Source organism: Lupinus angustifolius, chromosome LG12, assembly GCF_001865875.1.
Source record: "Lupinus angustifolius cultivar Tanjil chromosome LG12, LupAngTanjil_v1.0, whole genome shotgun sequence".
Taxonomy (NCBI): domain Eukaryota; kingdom Viridiplantae; phylum Streptophyta; class Magnoliopsida; order Fabales; family Fabaceae; genus Lupinus; species Lupinus angustifolius.
This window is the reverse complement of record NC_032020.1, coordinates 9,902,997-9,927,153: the sequence shown is the minus strand read 5'-3', so window position 1 is coordinate 9,927,153 and position 24,157 is coordinate 9,902,997. Positions and strand designations below refer to the sequence as shown.

General features: G+C 30.5%; 2 protein-coding genes and 1 pseudogene across 13 annotated transcripts; 2 read left to right on the top strand and 1 right to left on the bottom strand.

Annotated features, from left to right (window-relative positions):
* Nucleotides 5,386–15,170, top strand: LOC109362619 (transcription factor TCP2-like). Of its 12 annotated transcripts, none has more exons than XM_019608543.1 (6): nucleotides 5,386–5,488; nucleotides 5,857–5,925; nucleotides 6,474–6,588; nucleotides 6,841–6,978; nucleotides 7,204–8,715; nucleotides 14,927–15,170. In XM_019608543.1, exons 4-5 carry the CDS (start codon nucleotides 6,967–6,969, stop codon nucleotides 8,668–8,670), a joined length of 1,479 nt encoding a protein of 492 aa, XP_019464088.1. In that variant the 5' UTR covers nucleotides 5,386–5,488; nucleotides 5,857–5,925; nucleotides 6,474–6,588; nucleotides 6,841–6,966; the 3' UTR covers nucleotides 8,671–8,715; nucleotides 14,927–15,170. The 12 variants fall into 12 exon arrangements, with proteins under 12 accessions (XP_019464088.1, XP_019464087.1, XP_019464094.1 ...); XM_019608542.1 differs by having other exon boundaries at nucleotides 6,469–6,588; XM_019608549.1 differs by having other exon boundaries at nucleotides 5,400–5,703; nucleotides 6,469–6,588; nucleotides 14,911–15,170.
* Nucleotides 15,928–24,157, top strand: part of LOC109362023 — a 9,889-nt pseudogene continuing 1,659 nt past the window's right edge.
* On the bottom strand, nucleotides 21,560–22,476 carry LOC109362022. The gene has a single exon (XM_019607596.1). The coding sequence runs from the start codon at nucleotides 22,308–22,310 to the stop codon at nucleotides 21,963–21,965; it is 348 nt and encodes a 115-aa protein (XP_019463141.1). The 5' UTR covers nucleotides 22,311–22,476; the 3' UTR covers nucleotides 21,560–21,962.

The window sequence follows — 24,157 nt, the reverse complement described above, 5'->3', positions numbered from 1 at the left end:
AATTGTTGGACCACGTCTTGAACCAAGTGAGACACCACGTCTTTGAACCAAAATCTTAAGGCATTAGTTTCATGGGTTTTTCGTTCTTATAAATTCTTTCATTCCTCCCCGCATATCCAATGTGAGACTTCACACTTGAATAAACCCAACAAAAATACATTTTAAGACACATAATTTTCATTAAGTAAAAATATTTATATCTTAATTTTATAAGAGAATATATCATCACTTAATAATAAAAAAATGTTCCATTTGTTAAACAAGGTATGCGGCCAAAGAAAATTTATGGTGTGATTTAATGCTACTTATCTCCGACACATTTAAACCTTTCATGTTATATTTATGAATTAAAATATATGATCTGGATGTGACTAGTATAGTTATAAGAATAATGATTTGTTGTATCAAATTATATTTATCACAAATAGTATTGAAACAAAAATAAAAAATATAAATTTTTTTAATTTTTTAATTAACATAGCACATTTTAATTAGTGTATACAAGCTTTTGAGACAACATATAATTGTTCTATACAATAATTTCTCAAGGCCGAATGGTTGGTCTATCACCAACTGTCATTCTGCCTGCAAGTGGATTTCTGATTCATTGATGACCCATCAATCAAATGCTGCTGCTTCTCTAACTCTAAAATCTACCATCCACAAGACACTTGTGGGAGAGAGATCAAGAATCAGAAGCAAAGAGATGCATCATTAGTTGTACGGCTTAGTAAATCTTTGGCCCATTAATTAAATCGTGATTGCTCTCAAACCATTGCGTATACATAATAGGTATATTAAATAGGAAATGATATATTTCTCATTAATAATTATCATATTAAATAAATAAAATGTCAAACTTTTTTTTAATACTCTTTTTACTTAATATTATGGTTTATGAGGATTATAAGAAGAACTTCATATAAGTATAAAGTTTGTGTGTTAAATGGAAGAGTCTAATCAATTTTGAATAGGGTTGAACAAATTTTATAATTTTTCATAATTCGACTCATCAATTAGTTTGATAAATTTGATTTACGAACAAATGAATTAAATTTGAGTTAAAAATTAATTTAATTAAATAAATAAGTTCAAATTAAGCAAAATTTAATCCAAAAGTTCACGAGGTGATTCGATTATAATTCCTCAAATTAACTATCGAAAACTAATTCCTTTTGTGGACTTTGTCTCATATTTTTCATACAATATGGCAGGATTAATTTTCAGACATGATGCATAGAACCGTTAATCCAGGACCCATCCTCTTCAAATTGTTTTGTAAGGAACAAGTTCTTAATTGATGAGCTAGTTAATTAATGTAGCGCATCCACCTGAGTGGAAGAATTGAAGATATTATTATCTAACTAAACACATCTAATTAAAGCACCCTACACAATACTGTGAAACTTCAATGTCAAGTATTTTCTTCAAGTGCAAGTAGTACCGGAATGCTGTTGTGATGTGGGGCTAAGAAATTAAAGCTTTATGCCCTATCCCATTGAAGCTGTTTGATAATCCAATTATACTTTAATTTGTTGGCTGCAACTACTTGTTAAAGGACATTGATAGGATAGTTATCCACCGCTTTCAATAGTAGTTAGTGTAAGATGATATTGATGGTTGTGAAATGGCCTCTTTAGTCCACATATGATAATAGTGACATGAAGTAATCTTGATTTTTGATATAGTGTAAGAGACTTCAAAATAAGTGAACTAGCTAGGTTAACCCGTGTTAACTCACTTTAGTGCTTTTGGTCAACCCAACTGAATGATCATGAAAATGGTGGGTTAAAAGTTGCTTCACCTTTTTTAAATAGAAAATATCCACAAAAATAATTATTTTTCATGGTTTTGAGAAATCACTATCAACTTTATCATCGATCTTTAAAATAAAATAAAATTTTGAAGCAAAAATGAATAATTGTTTATACATAATTTTCTAAAACATTGGTTAAAATTGTGTAGGGGTGAGCACAACTCGACCCTACCTACTCATATATATGGTCGGGTTTCATCGAGTCTATGGTGAAATTTGAGTTCAAAAATTAGATCCATGCGATATTTAGGGTTGAGAAATGGACAAACATGACCTAATCCGACCTATATTATGGTTATTCATTCATCATGTATGTATGTGTCTATTCAATTGCGTATAGAATAATAACATTTCTTTGGTCGAACGTATCATTGATTGTCTAATTTTTTATCATATATATACATGATTAACAATATAATACATATATCATTTCATATGTCAAATTATATATTCGAATGATATTTAAGTTAGATTAGATTTAGGTCTAGGATCAGGATCGGGTTCGAATTCAAAATATAAACGATTAACATTTAGGCCTATGTAAGGGATAAGCCTTAACCGACTTATTATCACCCTTAAAATTGTCCTTATATGATATCATATCGCCCTATTGGTAAATAACTCAAACAACAATTTTTTATATAAGGAACTATCATATCAATGTTCAGATCACATGTCTAATATATTCCCATGAAATTAAAAGAAGTGAACGAAAAAAGTTACCACAATCTTTTTAAAAATGGCGGAAATTTTGTGATTATTGAAATAGTGACAAATTTATATGAAATGGATTTGTAGATTGCTGTTCCGCCTATTCCTGAAATCTTGAATGGCATTACAGTCACATAATAAGAACTTGATGTACTTATTTTCGATTCTCTTGAGATTTCTTTTACATACCCTTCAACATATTAGTACATCTTGTACTTGATATGCTCAAGCAACTCCCTTAACAATTAGGAGGAGATTATATTGAAAGTATTTATTTATTTTTCATTATTTAGGGTATTTCTCTGTCTCTTTTATTAGGAAGTATTTGGAAACACAAAAAAGGGCCACCACCCCACTTAAAAGAAGCCCAATCACTTGTGGCAAAATGCAGATATAAAAGAGCAAAGAAAATAGCCGAGACAAAAAAAATGTAAAATAATAGAAGTATATAATATTGATTTAGTTTTGCATAACGATCAATTTATATCTGACTGACAAAGCTCTCTTTAGAATATAGTGTTGCCTCTAAGAAAATATCTCTGAACTACGTTTTTCTCGAACACGTTAATACATGATAAAAGTAACAATGTCTAAATTTTAAGAGATTCAGTCGTTCATCACTTCAATCAAACATTTGGTAAGTTTTCTTGAAGTTTAATTTGATAAGCAAAATTTCCAGTTTAATTTTGATTATAGAATTAAAGCTCATATTTGTGTTTGGTACAATAATAACAATAATATGTATTATACAAATTAAACTTAAACTTAAAAGTTGCGATTTTTGATGTCAAGACACAATAACTTCTTACATAAGGTAATGAGTATATGTAATGAGTTATTTGCAAGCTCATGATTTACCATTGATGTTGGTCTCAGACACATCTTTTGTATGGGTTTCACTTTGAATATGATGTTTATGGATCATTTTTGTAGTTTCTTTTAATCTAGTTCAATGGTAGTGTTTATTAGTTTTGTTATTGTTGCTTTTATAATTTTTCTTCTTTCAATTTGGTTTTGAGGTAGAAACTTGAACAAAGGGAGATGATTAGTTCAATATGGATGATAAGTTTTTATTTGGGTGAGGAGGATGATAAATTATCACTAGGTTTTTGTTGCTATGAGAGAAGGAATGAGTAAATTAGTTTTTTTTCTTCTTAAAATTCAGACAGGAATAAAAGGAAATCGACATTTGTAAATATATAGTGGACAAAAATATTTTTAAATTCTATAATTTATCATAACAGTGATGATGAATGGCATAGGGTAAATGAGTAAATATAAGAAAGGGATAGAGAAATGTGAAAGGATATGAGAATATTACATACTATGGAAGCGTTTTCTTTTTATTTCTTATGAATAATAGGCCGTACAGTGTCTGGTCATCCTAGTCTAGCCTAAAGTATTTATTTTATGATCGGTAAATTTTATGATAATAAAATAAGCATGTTAAAATAAAAAATATATAGATGATTTATTAGTTTTATATATTATCATCATCCAATATCATATTTTATGATAATTGATTCTTTAAAAAATAATACGAATAAATAATGGGATGACATATTAACTGTGTATAAATTTTTATAATGACAATGTATTGATATTACACTATTGTATAATAAGATAAAAATGTATATAGTAAAAGTGAAAGTGTTTTATCATTCACCATTTATATTTAATAATTATTATCTCTCAGAGTAATATAAATAAATCATATAAATGTTTATATTGGATAGATATTATGTTATTGTAATAACTAGAGTGTACATGCACTTCATGGTCAATATTGTATAGTACTACATATTCAATTTATATATATATATATATATATTATTTTTAGAATTATAATGTATTTGTAGTGTTTTGTGTACTTTATATTATATTTTTTGTATTTATGATAATATTCACTTTAAGTTAAGAGATATGGTTAATTAATGTGTTAGTGGTAATTATTTAGGGTTATATATTTTTTGTAAAAATTAAATAATGTTAAGGATAAATCAGGAAGTAAAAATTACATCATGGTGGAAGTTACACCATGTTTTACCTTTATTTATAGTATAGAAGTATAAATCAGTATTATTAAAACTGTATCGGTTATCAAACTGGTCAGAGTACTAATATAGTCGTACACCGGTGGTTCAGTAATTAAACCACATGTCAGTTAAACCGGACATACCTGCTTTTTTTTTATATATATATATATATAACAAAAAAATTCAAATAGGTAGATACTCAAATTTATAATCCATATTCATAATCTACTCAAAATTCACATAAACAAACAACTTTAAGTCTTTAACAAACTTAACGTCTAAATTATAAAACATATATCAATTCAAAAATATCACTTAACAACCACAAAATACAAAATATAAATAAATGACACAAGTTCACAACTCACTCTATAAAACAAATAAATTTGGAGTTTTAACATTTAACACCAATAGGTCAAAGTTGTCTCATATCGAGATTATATTTTTGCACTAAATCCTATTTCAGACACAACTTCAAGATTACACAAATGTCACTGATATTACACAAGAATGGTAGAAACCAAGAGATGTAATTAAGTATGTCTTGGAAGCATATGCCTTGAAGTGTTGAAAAGATGGTGACATTGTAATGAGTTTGTAAGTTTTAAAAAATAAACAAATATGTGTATAAACCGGCCGGTTTAGTCAAATAGCGACTGATTCATCGATTTTATTTGGTTTTAACCAATTTTGATAGTTACCATTCACTACAGTACAGTTTTTACATCATTGATATAAATATATATATATAAATATATAAAATATATTAAATCTAATTTAATGATACAAGTTGATTGTTTCCGATAAGCTGGGTCAGTGTTCGAATGGAACAAAACATCAACACCACCACATCTTCTTCTTCTTTCATCTCTTCTCATCTTCTTCTTCTTTCATCTCTTCTCATCTTCAACTACTATGAGCTTTAGTTAAGTTTCATTTTCTCTTTCTTTCTACCCTTTCACAACACACAGTGTCTCTTTCTCTATCTCTAGAAAATAATAATAAATCACACAATTCTCATATGCCCGGATTTTTCTTTCACTTTCTTTATGTTTCTCACCCACCAAACATTAACCAACCCTAGTGAAGACTTCATATTTCTTCCTCTCTCTCGTTTTCACAGAGATATTAAGCAACCATGTAAGTTTCAAATCTCAACCAAACTCCAAGTTCAACTTAGAACAAAAAATATGCTAGCAAGTTTGATACTTCACTTGTCATAGAACTTATACATGAGAGTTTTAGAGAGAGAATGAAAAGAAAAATGATTTTTTTATTCTTTTGCATTTTAAGGTACTTCTGAGACACAAGGAAATATCATTTGGAAAACTCAACAACTCCTGAAATCAGACAACAAACAAGGTCTCATGTAAACTTTGATCTCTCTCTCTGGTTTTTGTTACCATGGTTTTCATCTTCTATTTCCTTTTTTTTTTCTGTTAATAAAATGATTGTACTAATTTGAAGAAAAAAGAGAGTCTTTTAATGAGCTGAAAATTTCAGGTTATGATTTTTTTAGAAAAAAAGTTATTGTTTTTTTGGTTTTTTTTAAATGTTTGGAACTCTAGGTACACAGATCTGTGAGCAGTGGGAAGATGAGACAGCGCAAATTTGTGTTAATGTGTACCTAAAAATGTTTTTGTTTATCTTCTTTCTTTTCTGTCTTTGGTTGAGAGCTTAACACCTGTCAAAAAAACCAATCCAACATTGTTCAAATTAATGTGGGTTGAACCCTTTTTAATCTTTTTATTTAAGATCAAACTTGTGAACTTAACACCTGTCAAGACTATTGAGCATTTCAGAAATAGTGGTTTTATTAAATAATTTGCAAAACAAAGCCATAATGGAACCTAGTTTGTGGTGTGGCTTCTAATTAGTTTTGCATAATGTATGTTTTTTTATAAGGTCAGGGAAAAGCTATAAATACAAGCTGAATCAAAAAAGCTTTTACCTCAGATCGGATATCCATCAGCAAAATTTTCTGATTTAGCTTCAATACAAAGCAGAAAAAGGATTAGATCAAAGGTACATACACTACAGTCTACAGATACATTAGTCTTTAACTACACACCACTTTCTATCTTTTCTTAAAGTTTTTAGTTTCTGAAAAAAACATGTATTGACATAACGCAGTCAGATCTTATCTGCTTTAGTAAATGAGTATGAGAATGTGTACATAGTACCTAATAATACTTTATTTTTTTTCTATATATTTTATTTTTGGGTTTGAATGATGATACAATTTTTGTTAATATGTGCTGCTTTTGAGTTTTATAGGGAGGAGAGGGAAGAGTCTGAGACATATTTTCAGTCTTAGCTTCTTTTAAAAGGATTCTGCAAACTGCAAAAAACTTAACAAGGGTCTCTCTGACTTGGACTGTGATATATCAAAAAAGCCTTTTTATGACTTCACAATACACAACTAAAGCAGTGTCTGAATTATCATCATCAATGCAAAGGACATAACCAACCCCACCCTACCCTCTTGCACTCTCTCTACTTCAATCTTCACACTCCCCACTACTTACTACTTTTCTCTCTCTACCTCTAAAAAGGAATAAGTAAGGAGACAAAATAATAAAGAGAAAGGCAAAGAGTGATTGTTTTGTTTTATTTCTAGCTTGATCAGCATCTGTTCTTTGGAAAGGCTATGATTTTGGTATGGAGGAGGATGAGATTCAAACACCGGCAAGTAAGTTCCCAAGAATTGGAAATGGAAGAAATGATTTCTCTAACAAGATAGGTACTAGAGGAGGATTAGGGAGTGGTGAGCAACAAAATCCAATATATGATGAAGTAGATGGAGGAGGTTCAACAAACAGGTTCCACAGTTGGCACCACTCTTCAAGAATCATAAGGGTGTCTAGAGCATCTGGTGGGAAAGATAGGCACAGCAAGGTCATGACCTCAAGGGGCTTAAGGGACAGAAGGGTTAGGCTTTCTGTGGCCACAGCTATTCAGTTCTATGACCTTCAAGATCGCTTGGGTTTTGACCAACCAAGTAAAGCAGTGGAATGGTTAATCAAATCAGCTTCTGATGCAATTTCTGAGCTACCTTCATTGAACAACACTTTTCCTGATACCCCTAAAGAACCTAGTGTGGGAATTGAACAAGGATTTGATTCAGCTGAAGCAGAAATAGATGGTAATACCAATTATCATACTCAGCAGCAGCAGCATAACACCAATCAAAGCCAGAACCTTTCTTTGTCGAAGTCTGCTTGTAGCAGCACTTCCGAGACAAGCAAAGGTTCTGGCTTGTCCCTCTCTAGGCCCGATGTACGCGTTAATCGCATCAAGGCCAGAGAGAGGGCAAGAGAAAGAACAGCAAAAGAGAAAGATAGTGAAACTCTCAACAACATTGCTCATCATGTGAATATAAACAACAATCCCATTTCTCAAACATCTTTCACTGAGCTACTCACAGGTGGAACCAGCAACGCAGTTCCCACCACAACTAGTCCTAATAATAATGATTCAATGAGGAACCAAAACCAATGGTGTTCAACAGCACCAATGGATTACTTCACCTCAGGGCTTCTAGGACCTTCTTCTTCTTCTTCAAGAACCAATACTTCTGGATTCTCACAGATTCAACTAGGACATTCCCTTCCTGAGACCATGCAAGTTTCACTTTCACCATTCAGTCTCAGTGGTACTGATCATAACCAAAACCACTCATCAGACCAACAACTTCACCATCATTTCTCATTCACTCATGATCATCTTATGCCAGCTATGGTTACTTCTTCTTCTTCATCCTCTCATCAACATCATCAGCCCAATCATGACTATAATCTCAACTTCACAATCTCACCGGGCCTTGCTGGTTATAATAGGGGGACCCTTCAGTCCAATTCACCATCTCATATGTTGCCTCAACACAATCATATGCAGAGGTTTTCATCATCAACTATAGATGGATCCACTGTACCTTTCTTCATTGGAGCTGCTTCTGCTGCAGCTTCTTCAGCTTCAAACATGGAGAACAATCATCACCAACAACAACAACTTCATTTCTCACCTATTTTTGATGGCCGTGGCTTGCAACTATGCTATGGAGATGGAACCAGGCATTCAGACCAGAAGGGAAAAGGCAAGAACTGAGTTTCAGGAACATCACTTATTCTCTTTGGCTCCATTTCCTTCCTGGTAAGATAATTATAATGTTAATACGCTTTTTCTTCATTTAAGGCTTCAAATATATAAAACTCTTGTTTTCTTTATGTTTGGATTGTTGCTTGACATAGATGTCTGATCCAGTGCATTATTGTTTGGGTTTTGTTAACCTGTTCCAATATGCAATGTTCATAGACTTGTTAGAAGAGAATATAGTGTGTTTTATCATTTAAATAAAGAATAACATACAGACTAATCCATTTTAATTGATGTTATGTTCATACACCAAATGCTGCTTTGGTAATATGATAATTTATCAGACTATTCCATTTTACATTTATAGCTAATATATTTATTGTAATATAAAACAGTAAGCGTATTTTCAAAAATTTAAAATATTTAAATAGGGAATGCCTTCATATTTATATAATATTTTTAGGGAAATGTACTGTTAACCTATACTAAATTCTAATACACTAATAAAACAAAGATAGAAAATGTGTATAGAAAATAACTGGATCAGTGTATATATGTTTCAAAGCAATATTTTTTTAGTTTGATTCTTAAATAATGATGGCAGAGCAATATCATGTTTGTTTGATTTGCAATGCTGACTAGTTTTCTTCTTCTGGAACGATATGTTTTGCATATGGTAAACCTAGGTGGACATGCAATGACATTAAATATTTACTTCCATTATTTGTAAATCAAAATTTTGATATTATATTTGACACCTATTTTTATCTCCCCTTGTTCTTAATTTTTTTTACATATTATAATGATATCCAAATTTTGGTATGAATGAAACATTTTCCTTAAACATTTGGCCGTGTTTCTCCATTTCATTTGAACAATGATGTTAGTTTTTTGGATGTTAGTGTAGTGTGCAATACCACGAGCAGTATGCTTTCTTGGTAATCATAAACAATATGCCTATAGGGGCGCACACACATATATATATATATATATATATATATATGAGAAAAAGATTTATATAATGACAGTGTAAGAGTTTTTTATATTGTCACTGTACCATTTAACATTCATTTTCAATCATTATTGATTTTTTAGAAAAAGTAATTCAAATGAACGATAGATGATGCACTGACTATGTATACATTTCTACACTGTCTGTATAGATTTAATACTCATATGTATATATATGGTTTTTTAATGTCTTTTATTTGATTCGTTACCGTGATTTGGGGCATTCATTGGTTGTCTCCTTGTTTGTGCTCTTATTGGTTCCCTCCTCTCTAGCATGTTAGGTGTAAGCTTTTGTGTGGCATAAACCATGTGGAAGTCACTTAGTGGGGGCAATGTTAATTTCTTTAGCCCAAAATCAATGTCTAAAAATCCACTTAATAAGTTGCTTTATAATCCCAATTTCATTTCCCGCTATTAAGTTGTACCACCACATGACATGATCCTCATTGGTTAGATGTCAGATTATGCTAAGGAAAATTATGTGCCTAGTTATTAGGCTAGGATCACCACACATGGTGCTTTTTCAAATGTTGAAAGGTCCATGCACGTAGTCAGAAACTGAATTCACTCTTTACAGTCAATAATACTAATTTATTATATTCTCTTCTAATTGGTTCATTGTATATTTAGTCCCAAATTTTATTTTATTTAGAGGATATCTCAAGTTTTCCCATGTTAAATGAAATAATATCAAAATAACTAAAATATATATTAAATATCATAGAAATACAAAAATCATTTAATGATGAGAAATCTATAGTCTCCTCACAAATTAGATAATAATCATAAGAAAATAGACCTATCAAGTTACACATGTCAGCTTCATGTATGTAGAAAATGACACATGCTCTTTTATCATAATTTCAACTATGGTACAAATTCCCCCACCATTAGATTTAGCACAATATATGCACAAGTATTCCATCCTATTAGTATATTATAGAGGTGGTTAATTGAGTTTTGTTACACGTACCATTTAAAAAAGAAGAGAAAAACATAATATTCTATACCTATACTACTTAGATTATTATTTTTTTCTTTCCCCAAAAAAGTGTACATGAGGATGCAAACTCTAGTTTAAAAATCACTCATTATTGTCCCAGAGGGAAGTGTGGAGAAAGACACAAGGGGTTACTACCTAGGGAGATTATTTTAAAGAATAAACAACAATAGGGTTTAGCCTGATGTCCTGATCCTTAATTGAAGGAGAAATTATAGTTTATATCATATACATTAGTATATCTTATTTTTTTATTTAATATACATTTGTTTTTTAGTTAGATATACTTTATATCATATACAAGAGTTATTAGTATATCCTTTTTTATTTATTTAATATACATTTGTTTATCACTTATATGACTTAAGAAATAAGTTTGTGATCTAATGGAAACTGTTCAAATCCTTTATCACTGACATGCTATCCTAACGAAATCTATCAGGCTGGTATATATTCCTCTTACCATTCAATGATAGAACATATATCGATTATTCTATCAGTTGTATTACATATTTGTCCTCGTGAATGATTCAAAGAGAACTGATAAGGTATAGGATTCAGATACTTCAATACTAACATTAAACAATAATAGTTAAGTCTTTATCTCATCAAGTTGGTTACATGAATCAATGACAGTATAATACTTTATCGTAAATAATATTCATTAATAAAACATTAATCTTTATGTCTTTCTTGATCATTTTGCCTGTGATTTTTTCTTGGTCTCTCATTTCTCTAGAAACTAGATTAGTTTTTATTTGATCTACTCTCTTTGTGGACTTCTACCTATCTCTTCCATGTATATATCATCTTTTCTATAATATGAGCTACTTCAACTTCCTCCCATTCAATTCTAATATCAACATTAAATAGATAGAGAAAATTGAACACAAATCTTTATTATCTTACTGGCAGAAAAATTTAAAAAAGATTAGAGAGACTCCCAAAATTTCATATATTTAGAGAGAATCCTAAGCTGAAGAGTTTCAATATCCTAGTATTTTGAATTTACTGTTATGCCTGGACCGAGGAAAATAAACTTTTGCAAATCTAAGTTGTCCCTGATTTGGAATATGAAAATGTAAAGGTAAGAAAACATGAAGTTAAAACTTTAAAGTATTCTCATCCCTAGAGTCAGTTTTGTTGGTAAGCTTCAAGAGTGAAATGTGAGTATTAGGGTTTAGTATTCGTTAGTGTCCTCCCACCATTTCCCATTCGCTGCTTCCCTATTCACTATTGTCTTTTACTCTTTTACGATTTTATTTATTATGTTTAATCTTTTATGTTTCTCATGGATGACTTTTTCACTCTAATTTCAAATCAAATATTTAAAAATAGGAAAGTTGATAAATTAATCTTATTTATTGGGTTAGTTAGCATGACCAGTTGAATAACTATAGTAGTGAAGTTATAACTTGATTTTATTAATTATTTCAGGAAAATTTGGATTGAAATGTAGAAAATGCCAGTAATAATAAGTAGCAATTTGGTCCATGGATTTAATTACATTTTTAAGCATATAGACTCTGGCTTTAACTTAGGCCTAGGTAACAGAATGAAACGTAATATACAACATACAATAGGTTTTTTTAATAAAGGAAGAAATATAATTTTTTTTGGGTATTATCAAGATATCCTTATCTTTTTGGGTAAGTAACTAATCTTTTTCGGGTGTCGTGGTTGCCCTTCCAACAAGTCGCTCCCAGAAATCGAACACTCAACCTTATGGATCCAGGTCTTATATTACTTGACCAACGTCTTATTGGTAGAGATATAAAATTTGAAAAGCTTTAATCGTTAAGAATATGCATTTAAGTAGTCTGTTATATTGGTTATCATGAGAAGCCAGTGTTGGAAACGGTATAGAATTCATTGTTTATTGAAAAGGTTAAAGTAGCTTTTCTTCTATTGGAGCATACTCTTTTGAAAAAGGTTTCTTATTTGTTTGTCTAGAAGACATTCTTCACATATTTGATTAGGTTGAAAAGTAAGAGTAGCTCTTTAACCATTTTCTTCTTTGCCAACACATTTAATTAATGCAGAAAAAAATTAGATAGCCGAATGTCATATTCCAATTCAAGAGAAACCCTTAACACATATCCATAACACATATTTTGAGTGAAGAGAATGAATTGTTTTCTCCATCACATACATAAATTCAAGATTCTCTCCATACTGTTTCATTTGAATATTTGATTGGCAACCACCCAGTGCTTTTGTAAAATAGTCATGTATGAATTTTTAAAACTCTTTCATGTGTAAAATTTCAAACTTGTCTTTTAAGGATTGTAGAGGAACCTTCTTCACCTTGTCCACTCCTATAAAAACCTTCTCCGCCCTTGTTTTGTCTTTGTTGCACAAGCAATCCTCTCAAACATTTATCTATGGGTAGATGCATAATACTTAGAGCATGTTAATCCCATTTGTGATTCTTTTTCAAATTGTTCCTTTGGAGATTACTAAAAGCTTCGTCATTCTCTAACTCATCAAATGCCTCAATTATTATAATTGTCTTTTGTGAGTGTTGAAAACATATTTAAATAAGTTATATGGCTATGATATCACTTTAAATTAAGATGGTAGGTATAGGAACACTCTAATAGTCCAATCAAACTAACATGTAGTCATGACTTACATTAAAAGTATATACACAAGATTATTTGTTGTACATTATATCTTTTGACAAATCTGGCAATGAAAATAGTCCAAAATATTCAATGCACCTGTTTAACTATGCACAGCAAATACTTAATTACAAATAGAACACATTTTTTACATGAATGCTTATCTTGCATTAAATCATGAACTATGCATATGCTCATCTTTACAATTACACTAAAACATTTGGTCATAAAGACTTTCATATCATACAATATCTTAAGCCAACTCTGCAAATAATTGATCAAAGAGATGAATGGATTAATAATATTTCTAACATGGGATGGGATCTATTGAGTGCTAGCATTGTATTTCTAGAAGGAAAATAATCAGGTCAGTGGTAGTAATAGAGTTTTAGCTTACTCAATAGAATAGCTTTGTTGTTTATGTTCAAATGCTGTTTTCAGTATTCTTCCTATCCCTTCCCACTGTTAACCTACTAAAACCAGATGGCTGCTTTGATTTGACCAACACCTCATAGTGTGCTTTGCTATGTTTCAAATGAACCAGTGAACTATATTTTGTGTAACAAGAAATTAGAGAATGACTTCTGTTATAAACTTACTGTAAAGTATATGTAACAAAACTTGTGTTTGATTTAAGGTGGTTTTTTTTTATTCACCCATCTATGTTTTTAGAACTTTACTTCTGCCTGCAGTGATTGTTTTCTGTAGTCTAGTTTACACACATGCAAGAGAAGAGACATTGAGATAGTGGCATTGTTTTTTAGCTTTGCCTTGTAGTTCTTGACATTCCTCTTGTGCTAGTTCAGTTGTACTTGCCACTCCCTTGTTGAAATTTGTCTTAACTTGTACCACTTCCTAGGGCATGATGATCTAAACTTTTGAAACTTTTCTAAGATGTTAAATTATTGTACAACTGCAAGTTGTTCATAGACACAGTGATATAAGTTTATTAAGAAAATGTGGTTAAATTATTAGTTTTGATGTTGTAAAATCATTTGAAAAGTAAAACAAAGAAAATTAAAACATATTTTCATGGCAGTACCCTACAGATTTACATTAACCTTTAAAGTACTAACCTGTCAATTTTCTGAAAATAATAATGTACTGTAACTTCTTGTAACACTCTGTAGATGATAGATCAATGACTTAGAATCTGTTAGCCTGCAGAAATCTATAGAATATATTTATTATGTCTTGACATGTTAGATTGCAAATATTCAAATCTGTGATGACCAGTCTCTACAAATGGCCATCAAATATTTGTAGCTTCATCGTACTCTAGCATCTGTAGGGGGTTGACAAAATATTATTGTGATTACATTCCAACTGAATATTTAAATTCTTTCATAATTAACAGAGATTCTCTATCTCTACTAGTCACCATATTTTTGACTAAGATCTAAATGGCTTCTTGGAAGACTTAGTTTATGATAAAACATAATTGTGTTGTTTAGGTTCCCTCCCATATAAATTTTCACCTTACTCTTTCATATTTTCCTTGGCTTCTATGTCATAAATTCTGAAGTAATTGTAGGCATAAGCATTTTGGCCTTCTTCTTGCTCATTAGAATTACTGATATTGGTGTTATTAATATGAACTTACTTTTGTTCTTTTAGGCCTTCTTTGACGTAGGACTCCAAAGATAGAGTACAAGCTGCAAGTTGTCACAAAAGGTTGCCCTTACCAAAAGGAGTGACAATGTTGTCATCAATTGTTGTTTTATCTTGTTGGATCGTTTTGAAGTCACTCAACTACATCCAGTATTTTTTTATATAATATTTGATCTATGTGTGCAAAATCATTGTGTGTTTTGTAGAAATGTAAAAGAAACTTGATTCATGTTTTTATTTTGCTTTCACATATTTTTGAAATTCGTCTTTTCCTTTCATAAGGAGCTACGTGAAGAGTTGGTTACTCCCCCTTATATCCATCATGTCTTAGTCAAATCAAAGCCATTTGTTGTATCTATCTGATTTGCATTACCACTAGATTTCCTCTCATAGAGAGTCTCTCTATACTTCACCGATAAGAATCTCGTGCACTAAGTCATCATTTTACTTGTCCCATGATTTATAACTATCTACATAGAATTGAAATGATGGCTTTCTCATTTGAGTATACACTAGGTTTCGTTGGTTCATTTTTGTGGTGACACAATTTCTTTGTTCTCCAGCAGCGTCATGGGATTGATGATGCATGTTTTTTTAACTTGTTCATCGTTACGGACATATGAGGACACATGTCTTCTTGTTTGGCTATCCTTTATGTACCCTTCATAAAGATCTTCTAATTTGCAACATTTCTCTGAATTAACAATTTTTGTAGTTCTGGAAAATCACATTGCCCTCTATAGTAATCATTTCTATTTCAATATCTCACTTCCTTTTCCATGCAAACCAAGCACTGTTATACTCACTTCAACACAAATTTTGATAGGAAAGGTTGACACTGTGACAGCTTTGTTTGTTTTTTTTATATTGCACCCTTCACAGCTAAAACAAAATTGAGATACTTTTAACCTCCCTTTACTTTATTCTCCTTTGCTTTCAACTCAAAGATCCATATTGGTCCTGATAAAGTTTCCCCACCTTGCAAAACCATTGCATACATGAAAGCCCTAAATTTCTAACTGTTTTGTTGCTTCACCAAACACTATCTTCGGTCCTTTCTCTTTATTGGCACATTTGTATTTGGAGTCTAATTCATCCTTCTTTGGAGAAATACCTGCAAGTTTTGGAGATGTTGCTAATCTTAGGGTCTTAAGCCTTTCACACAACAGCTTCCAAGGAAACATTCCAAGCCAGGTTGGTGGTTTGGTTTTTCTAGAGCAACTTCACCTTAGTTACAATAACTTAAGTGGTCAAATTAGAGGTCTGGAAAGCATTACCATTTTGGACCTTAGTTGGAATGTTAATAGGACTGGTAATAGGTTAGATCAAGGTCGGGTTTGTACTTACCCAAACTCAAACTCAACGGGGTTAAAAATAATAATATCATTTTGAACCCGTCGGGTTTCGGGTAATCCGAACCCGGCGGAAAACCCGAAATTGTCATATATATATATATATCAAGTTGGCAGTAGCATTATCTCACTGCATGCTCTCCAATTCTCTATCATTAAAACAATGAGGTTTCTTGCTCCTAGATGCTCTCTATTATTAAAACACATCAAAAAACATTTTATTTATATAAAATTGTGTAATTTTAAATATGTCATTCGAGTTTGGGGCGGGTTCAGAGTAGGGTATTTACCTATACCAAACCCGAACCCGAAAATTATATTCGGGTAAAACCCGAACCTAATCATAATGGGTTTTTCTCGTTAAATTTGGGTTTGGTTTGGACGAGTAGTCACGGATTCGGTTTTTATTGTGATCCCTAAATGTTATTGAAGGTGTTCTGCCTTATTCTCTTGGACAACTTCAACTTCTTCAGAAGATGGATTTGCATTCTAATAAGCTTACTGGTACTATATACCTCCGGATTTAGGGAGCCTCAAGAGGTTAGTGTTAGTTGATTTGATGATAACCACATTAAAGGAGGGATACCCTTGTTTATGGGGAACCTTAGCAAACTCAAATAAGTAAATTTATGAGGGTGTGGATTGGGAACAAGCATCACATGTCCTAAAAATCCATTTATTTGTCAAACCAATCACTTACCACTAAGTAATAAAAACAAATTATTTTCTATTTTTATGATTTTATTTACTTATTAGTTGGCAGTTTTTTTTTGAATTGGGTATAATGAGATACAAAATGTTGAGATAGGTAATCTCTATTCGTGGTAAAGGTGGAAATAAGTCGTGACATATCAGACTTTTCCTTAAACAAACACAGCCTATATAACATATAGGAGCCCGAGTCTGGCTTATTAGCCTATTTAAATTTTAAAGGTCTAGTCTAATATGTTAGCATGTTTAAAGGGAATATGATTACTCTCTAGTACTCACAATATGATGAGATAATTTTTTGAAGTTATTTAATTTAAAAATAAATTAAAACTTCAACCATTGGAAATTTATTTTTGTCATATATATCTGAACTATGTACTAGCCTCTCCTATAATGGAGAGGAGCCAGACTCGTTTAAACGCCTGATATATTATATGATATTGAAATAGGCTACCATGTGTATAATTAAATATGATAATAGACCTATTTTTAATTAAATTCATCTAACTCTAGCAATTACATTATATTTTTGTATATATTTTTATATTAAAATTATATATATAATAATATTACTTATATTAAAGTTGTATAATTTGAACATTATTATATAATACAATTAAATAGACTAGTCTATTATGCTTAAATAGACTTTTTAAAAAGTCTCAGTTTAATTTGTTAACAAAAAAATCTGGCATGATCTAGTATGTTATAGGTTAAGTAATATGCCCCGGATAGACAGTTTCTACCTTAATTGGTAGATTGGTAGGCCCTATTCTTTAGATAACAATAATCTTAGTGGGCCAATTCCTCCAATTTGGGCTCACTTCTAAACTTAGATCAACTAAATATCAGCCAAAATAAGCTGAGTGGGGTTCTATAGCTTAATGATTTCATTGGAAACTTTGGTGAAAGGTTGGATGTAAGAGGAAACAGTGAGCTTTGGATCAATAATCAACAAAGGAAGAATCTATATTCATACTTGGAAATTTCTCTTGTTTGAGCATTAGATACAGAATTGGCAATAATTCTTTTGCTGATGGACCACTTCAAGACCCTTCAAGAATAAAGCCATCTTGGTATATTAGCAACATAAGTTCATGTTCATCTTGCTAGACTATCTACAAATCATCCTAATTAGCCTTGTTTTGAATTTTCTTATATGTCTCATCAATCTCTTTTTCTAATACTACAGATTACTTCAATGTCTTAAGTCGATATTTAATTTGGTCCTTAAAAATTTCTGTGTGTGTATCATTTTGATCAACAAAAAAGTAAAAAATATAAGCTAGTATTCAAATATCAGAAATATGAGTTAAAATATCTCTATCCAGGATCATACAAGATGTTGAAAATAACTAATTTGACTTACATTTAATATTTGTTGGGTATGTATTGTTGACTAGTTTGACCGGAAATAGGTATGTACTGTTGTATTTTTACTATATCCCTAGCTCTTATTAATCTTGAGTTTATTAAATTGCCTTCATAGACAGGTCGTTTTCTTGTTGGAAGTGTGCATCGAAATTATTCATATAAAATTGCATGCACTGTGATGCTTTACTAGCAGATCACTAGTGGCTTCAATAATAGGAGTGCGTGCATTATGCAATGGTGAAAAGAAGGGGGGAAAAGAGAATGACCGCATCTTCCCTTTATTTTAACAACATTTTTCTCCCATGTTTTTAAAGTAAACTTTTTTTGTCAATAACTTATATATAAAGTATGTTGAAGATGGTAAACTTTTTATTCCTATCTTTGATTATGTACTACCCTCATAAATATATTATCGAAAAATAAGCATTTAGTTCGCTCTTGAAATTATAAAGATTTATTTTGAAACATATTTTTATTTTCTAAGTGACTAATTGTTTTAAAAATGGGAGAAAGAATTTTAACCTGTATCCGTAATATGTAAATGTTTTAAAAGTGCTCCAAGCAACCAAATTTTTGTGAAGAGTGCATGTTAGTTATTGCCAAAAAAAAAATATTGATGTAGGAAAAAAGATTAAAATTAGAGTAAATTACAATCACATTTATGAGTTTTTTAGTGAAATTATATAAATTACTTTTCATTTTTCACATATACACGAACCCTGCTAATTTATACATACATTTAACTGACTACTCATGCATGAGAGATAAATATAATTTTTTAAACAAAAATCAATAATATAATTAAATTAAACAAAACATAATATATTGTTGAGACTTGTTCAAATAGTATACGAGTCAATATATGTTTAATATTTTTGATTCGTTACATTATAGTGTAAAATTGATTTAAATAATATTTCTTTAGAATTATTGATGCATTATGTAACAAACCAAAAATAATATAGAAATATTAATTCTTATACTATTTAGATTTGTCTCCACAATATATCATATTTTGTTTGACTTAATTATACTCATAATTATTTTTATTTAAAAATTACACTTATTTAACATGTATGAGCAGTTAGTATAATATATATATATATATAAAAAAAGAGTTAATTTATATAATTTCATCCGTATAATTTACTCCTGAAATTAATATTTGACATTTTCTATTTGATTTTCTTCTTTTACTTTAACATTTTGGTAAAAGCTAGCTTGGTCACAACTCACAATTCTCAAGGTTGCCCCATAGTAGCATTGTGTAGAGCAGCCTTTTAGGAAGAGTAGTCGGAGTGTCGGATCTGACATCAATATGAGAAAGATGCACTCCTCAATCCTCATAACTTTCCCGTTCCCTAATGGTGTTTGCAAGAAGGCATGCCATGAAAAAAGATTATTATGTGAAACTTTTAATTTTTAGATGATAACATTACATGTTTAATCTTAATGAAAAAGCAAAAGTAACAAATTATTTCTCTAATACTGATTGACCTGAAAACAGGTACTATGAAATTTTATATGTTGGGTTAGATATATTTAACTCTATTCATTACATTTTATTATTTTGGTTGAGCTAATAATTATAGGTTTCACATTTGGGGTAGAAAATTGTGTTATTATATATGTTATTAGTTGTGCTTAATCAGAAAAAACTGTTTATTATTAATTTTTTAACTTAAAAACATTTTTTCAATCAAATACATGTAGATATTACATGGAATGACATAATTTGTGGGATAACAGATGTACTCTATAATTATCAGTTTTTGTTTGTACAATAAATTTCTGAAGTTTATGCGGGTTGGTTTGCATTTCCCTCGTCCTTCAACGAACTTATGAAAGGGTGATTCAAAGGGCCCAACTAATATATCTCAGCACACTATGATTATTGGTCCTAAAAAGTGTATTACTCTATATAAAATTTATTATAATTAGTTGAAAAATATATATTTAAATTAAAATTTTAATAATTAAGTATTTTTCTGACCAATTAAAATAGATTAATATTTAAGTTCAAAGTTTAACAATTAAATATTTTTATACACTTTGGACTGAAAGAAAAATTATACACTGACATTAAATGAAAATTAATATTTTGAAAATTGTATACACGTTTCATTAAAAATGCATTGAAATTCTTTTGGGCAAAAATATCTAATAGAATAGTTTTACTAAACCATTCTACAATTTCTTACAACAAATATGTATACTCTAATTACATAAGTATTAGTGTTTATTAAAAAAATGAATTTAGTTAACATTATTGATTTTTTAAATAATACTACGTTACAATTTTATCATAATTCAATATTAGAATACATCTTAATAATCCAATTCATATAAATAAGGATAAATAAAAAAGGAACACCTAAACATTTTAGATGGTTCTAAAGTATTAAATAAATAAAAAATGAAAGCGTTTATTTCATTGGAAATGTAAAAGGCATTCAATACCTTTGGAGTGAGACTATGTATTCTCCTCGTAAGGAGAAATAAATATTACAAATTCTAGTTTTGATGTTTTATTTTGTTTATCAACTTGTCACCCATTTTGTATCACATAAAGATGGAAAATTGTTTCTAAATTTACTAAAAATTAATAAGTTATGATAGTGTTAAGAAATTATTACTTGATGATCGAGAGATATTAAACTCAACTGACCAAGAAAAGTGCCTAAACCTCTTACTACTTAAGTCGTAAAGTGAGACTATTTTAATTCAATTCTGAGGAAAAAAAGATCAATCTAGTTCCGCATTTTAAAAATTGAAATTAATTCGATTTTCTTAAATAATCCTATGTTAAGATTATTGTCACGGTAATTAAAGACAACTTCGAGATCACTTTTATAATTTAGAAATTACATTAATATTTGAATGAAATATTTACTCTATTAATAACAACCTCTCACCAAAACAGAACAAAAGGGAAAAAGAGTAAATTCAGGTGAGGCTAGATAAAAGTAGAAAATGAGCATGTAATTGTAAATCATTAGAACCCAACTCTAGCTTTATCAATAGACAAATTTACTACTAAAAATATGGTAATTTAAATCTTATAAACCAACATGAAGTTACGAAATCCACAAAAGGGAAGATAATTTGATTATCCAATTTCAGTTTAATTCTGACATTTGACACAATGCCATTGCAATTTTCTTAGGAAAAGAACAAACATGCACAAAATTTAAAGCAACTCTAGAATTTTGCTATAGTGGAAAGCAATTCCCTTTGTAAGGCAAAATACAACAAGTTATAGCAAAACATCCCTAACTTTAGTTAAGATTTCATACTTACAAGGAATACATTTTACATGATACATTGATTCAAGTTTGCTTAGAAACAGCTTCAATATGAGTACATTAACCTAACCCATAATATTATCAACTCATTAAACTACAAGTAACCTGACCCCTACATACGAGTCACATGCACAACATTTTCATACCTTAATTATAGCATTAGCATAGATACCAAGAAGAACAATGTTATATGTACGCTCAGGAACGACACTTTTACTAAGACATCTCAGGTTTATAGTACAAAGTACTAATACATCGTGCTATAAACCTGAAAAAATGTCAGTGTCCGACCATGGTGTAACAAAACATTTCCTTACTAAGAAATAAGGTTATGAAGAGAAGGTTGGTAAGAAATGAAAAAGAAAAGCAAGAGGAGAACAAAGGCAACACCCCAAGGGGAACCACCAGCTCTGTGTATAGCACTAGGCTCAGATCCTGGCATGGGGAACCTTAACTGGGTTCCAGTGGAAAGCCAGTGAACAATGATGATTAAGACCAGTGGAGAAATTACCAGCAACCTTTGCAGCAATTCAGATGCAGTAGCCATGATTGCATCATAGACTATGTAGCCAAGAAATCCAAAAATGAGAGCAATGGCTGCAAGTAAAAGCCAGTGCTCTGAGAAGCTGAAGCCTGAAGTTGATCTGCTTAGTGAAGGAGCCATGGATGATGGATAAGAATAGTGGGGAGAGTGATTGCAAAGTAGCTAACAAACTAAAGCATAATAAGGAGTGAGTGGAATGTGGAGAAAGGTTGCTCAAGTACAAAAAGCCAGTTGTCCATTTTGTATCTATCTCAGTACATTTCAGTAGAATTATGCATTAGCATGGTTAAGGGTGAAATACACCAAACAATATTGTACCCTGATTTATTTATTGAGTAAATTATACCGATATACTGATTTTTAGTAAAATTATACAAATTATCTTTCTATTTTTTATACCTACAAATATCCCATAATTGATAATCATACATTACACTAACTACCACTGTATTAGCAATAAATGTGATATTTTAAATAAAAAATTAATTAAGTTAAACAAAATATGATATATTATAAGACAATCTAAATAGTATATGAGTCAATACATTTCATTTTTTTGCTTCATTATAAAGCACATCAATAATTCTAAGCAGATATTGCTTAAATCACTTTTACACAACAATATAATGAACAAAAAATAATGAAAATGTCTCGTATACTATTTAGATTTGTTTCGACAATATGATATATTTTGTTTTCTAAATAGTATATGAGTCAATACATTTCATTGTTTGCTTCATTACAAAACGCATCAATAATTCTAAGCATATATTGTTTAAATCACTTTTATACTACAATATAATGAACAAAAAATAATGAAAATGTATTGACTCGTATACTATTTAGACTTGTTTTGACAATATAATATATTTTGTTTAATTTAATTATACTTATTATCATTTTTTGTTTAAAAGATGACACTTATTTTCTAATACATGTGTAGTAAGTGTAATGTACGTATATAAATTAGGGATTTTTGTATGTGTAAAAAATTGAGGGTTGATTTATATAATTTCAGTAAAACTCAGGAAATGTCAATATAATTTACTATTATCTTTTTTAAGAATTATGTGTGTGACCTATTTAGGTTTAATAAGTTTTTTTGAGAAGTATGAGTCTCACTTATTTATTAAAAAGGTCTAACATGTCATGTGATAAGCTAGGGCAATTGCTAGAGGACTTAACTTGTTTTCATAATTAATCATGGTTTATGACATCAAGATTATAGTGTTTCTCATTTTTTTTTATATAACGAAGAGTATTTCTTAATAATTAAACTTTTGAAAAGAGTATGTGCAACATCGATAATAATTAATTCCTTTTAGGGAATGTGACTGTAACGATCCGAAAAATACTTCTAAAAAACATTGCAGAAAAACGGGTAATTTTTTTTTTAATTGGTGATATAAAATTGTTTCCTTTTCAAAACTTTCCTTTTCCGGGACATCACTTTAAGTAACTCGAATGCGGAAAATCAACTTATCGTTATCGAATGATAACTTAACCTGATTCACAATTTCCTGAATAACATAATGCATATAATCGGTTAGTCGGAATTAGTTCATACAAACTAAGTCAACAAGGACGGAATCTACGTCGCCACTAACATCTACAAACATAAAAAAGAAACACAGCCCCCTACCAAAAACAAAAGGGGACATCGACGAGACCACAAGCTGACATCAGAAGATTCCAGGAATGCTGGACCGCTCACTCGGGTCCTCCTCCTCTTCCGAGTCAGACACGAGGTTGACCACCTCCACCGAGCTCTCTACATTTACGAGCTCAACAACCTCGTCCTCCTCCTCCTCTTCCTCCACTTCGTTATGCCATAACCCAGCAGCATAATTCGGAGGGGATGACATTCTCAAAACCGAAGCCTTCTTGCAGGGACCTCCTCCAAGAACCAGGACCTAGGTCGTACAAACGCTTTCTGGGCATCCCTCTCATCGATCTCGAATGCAATC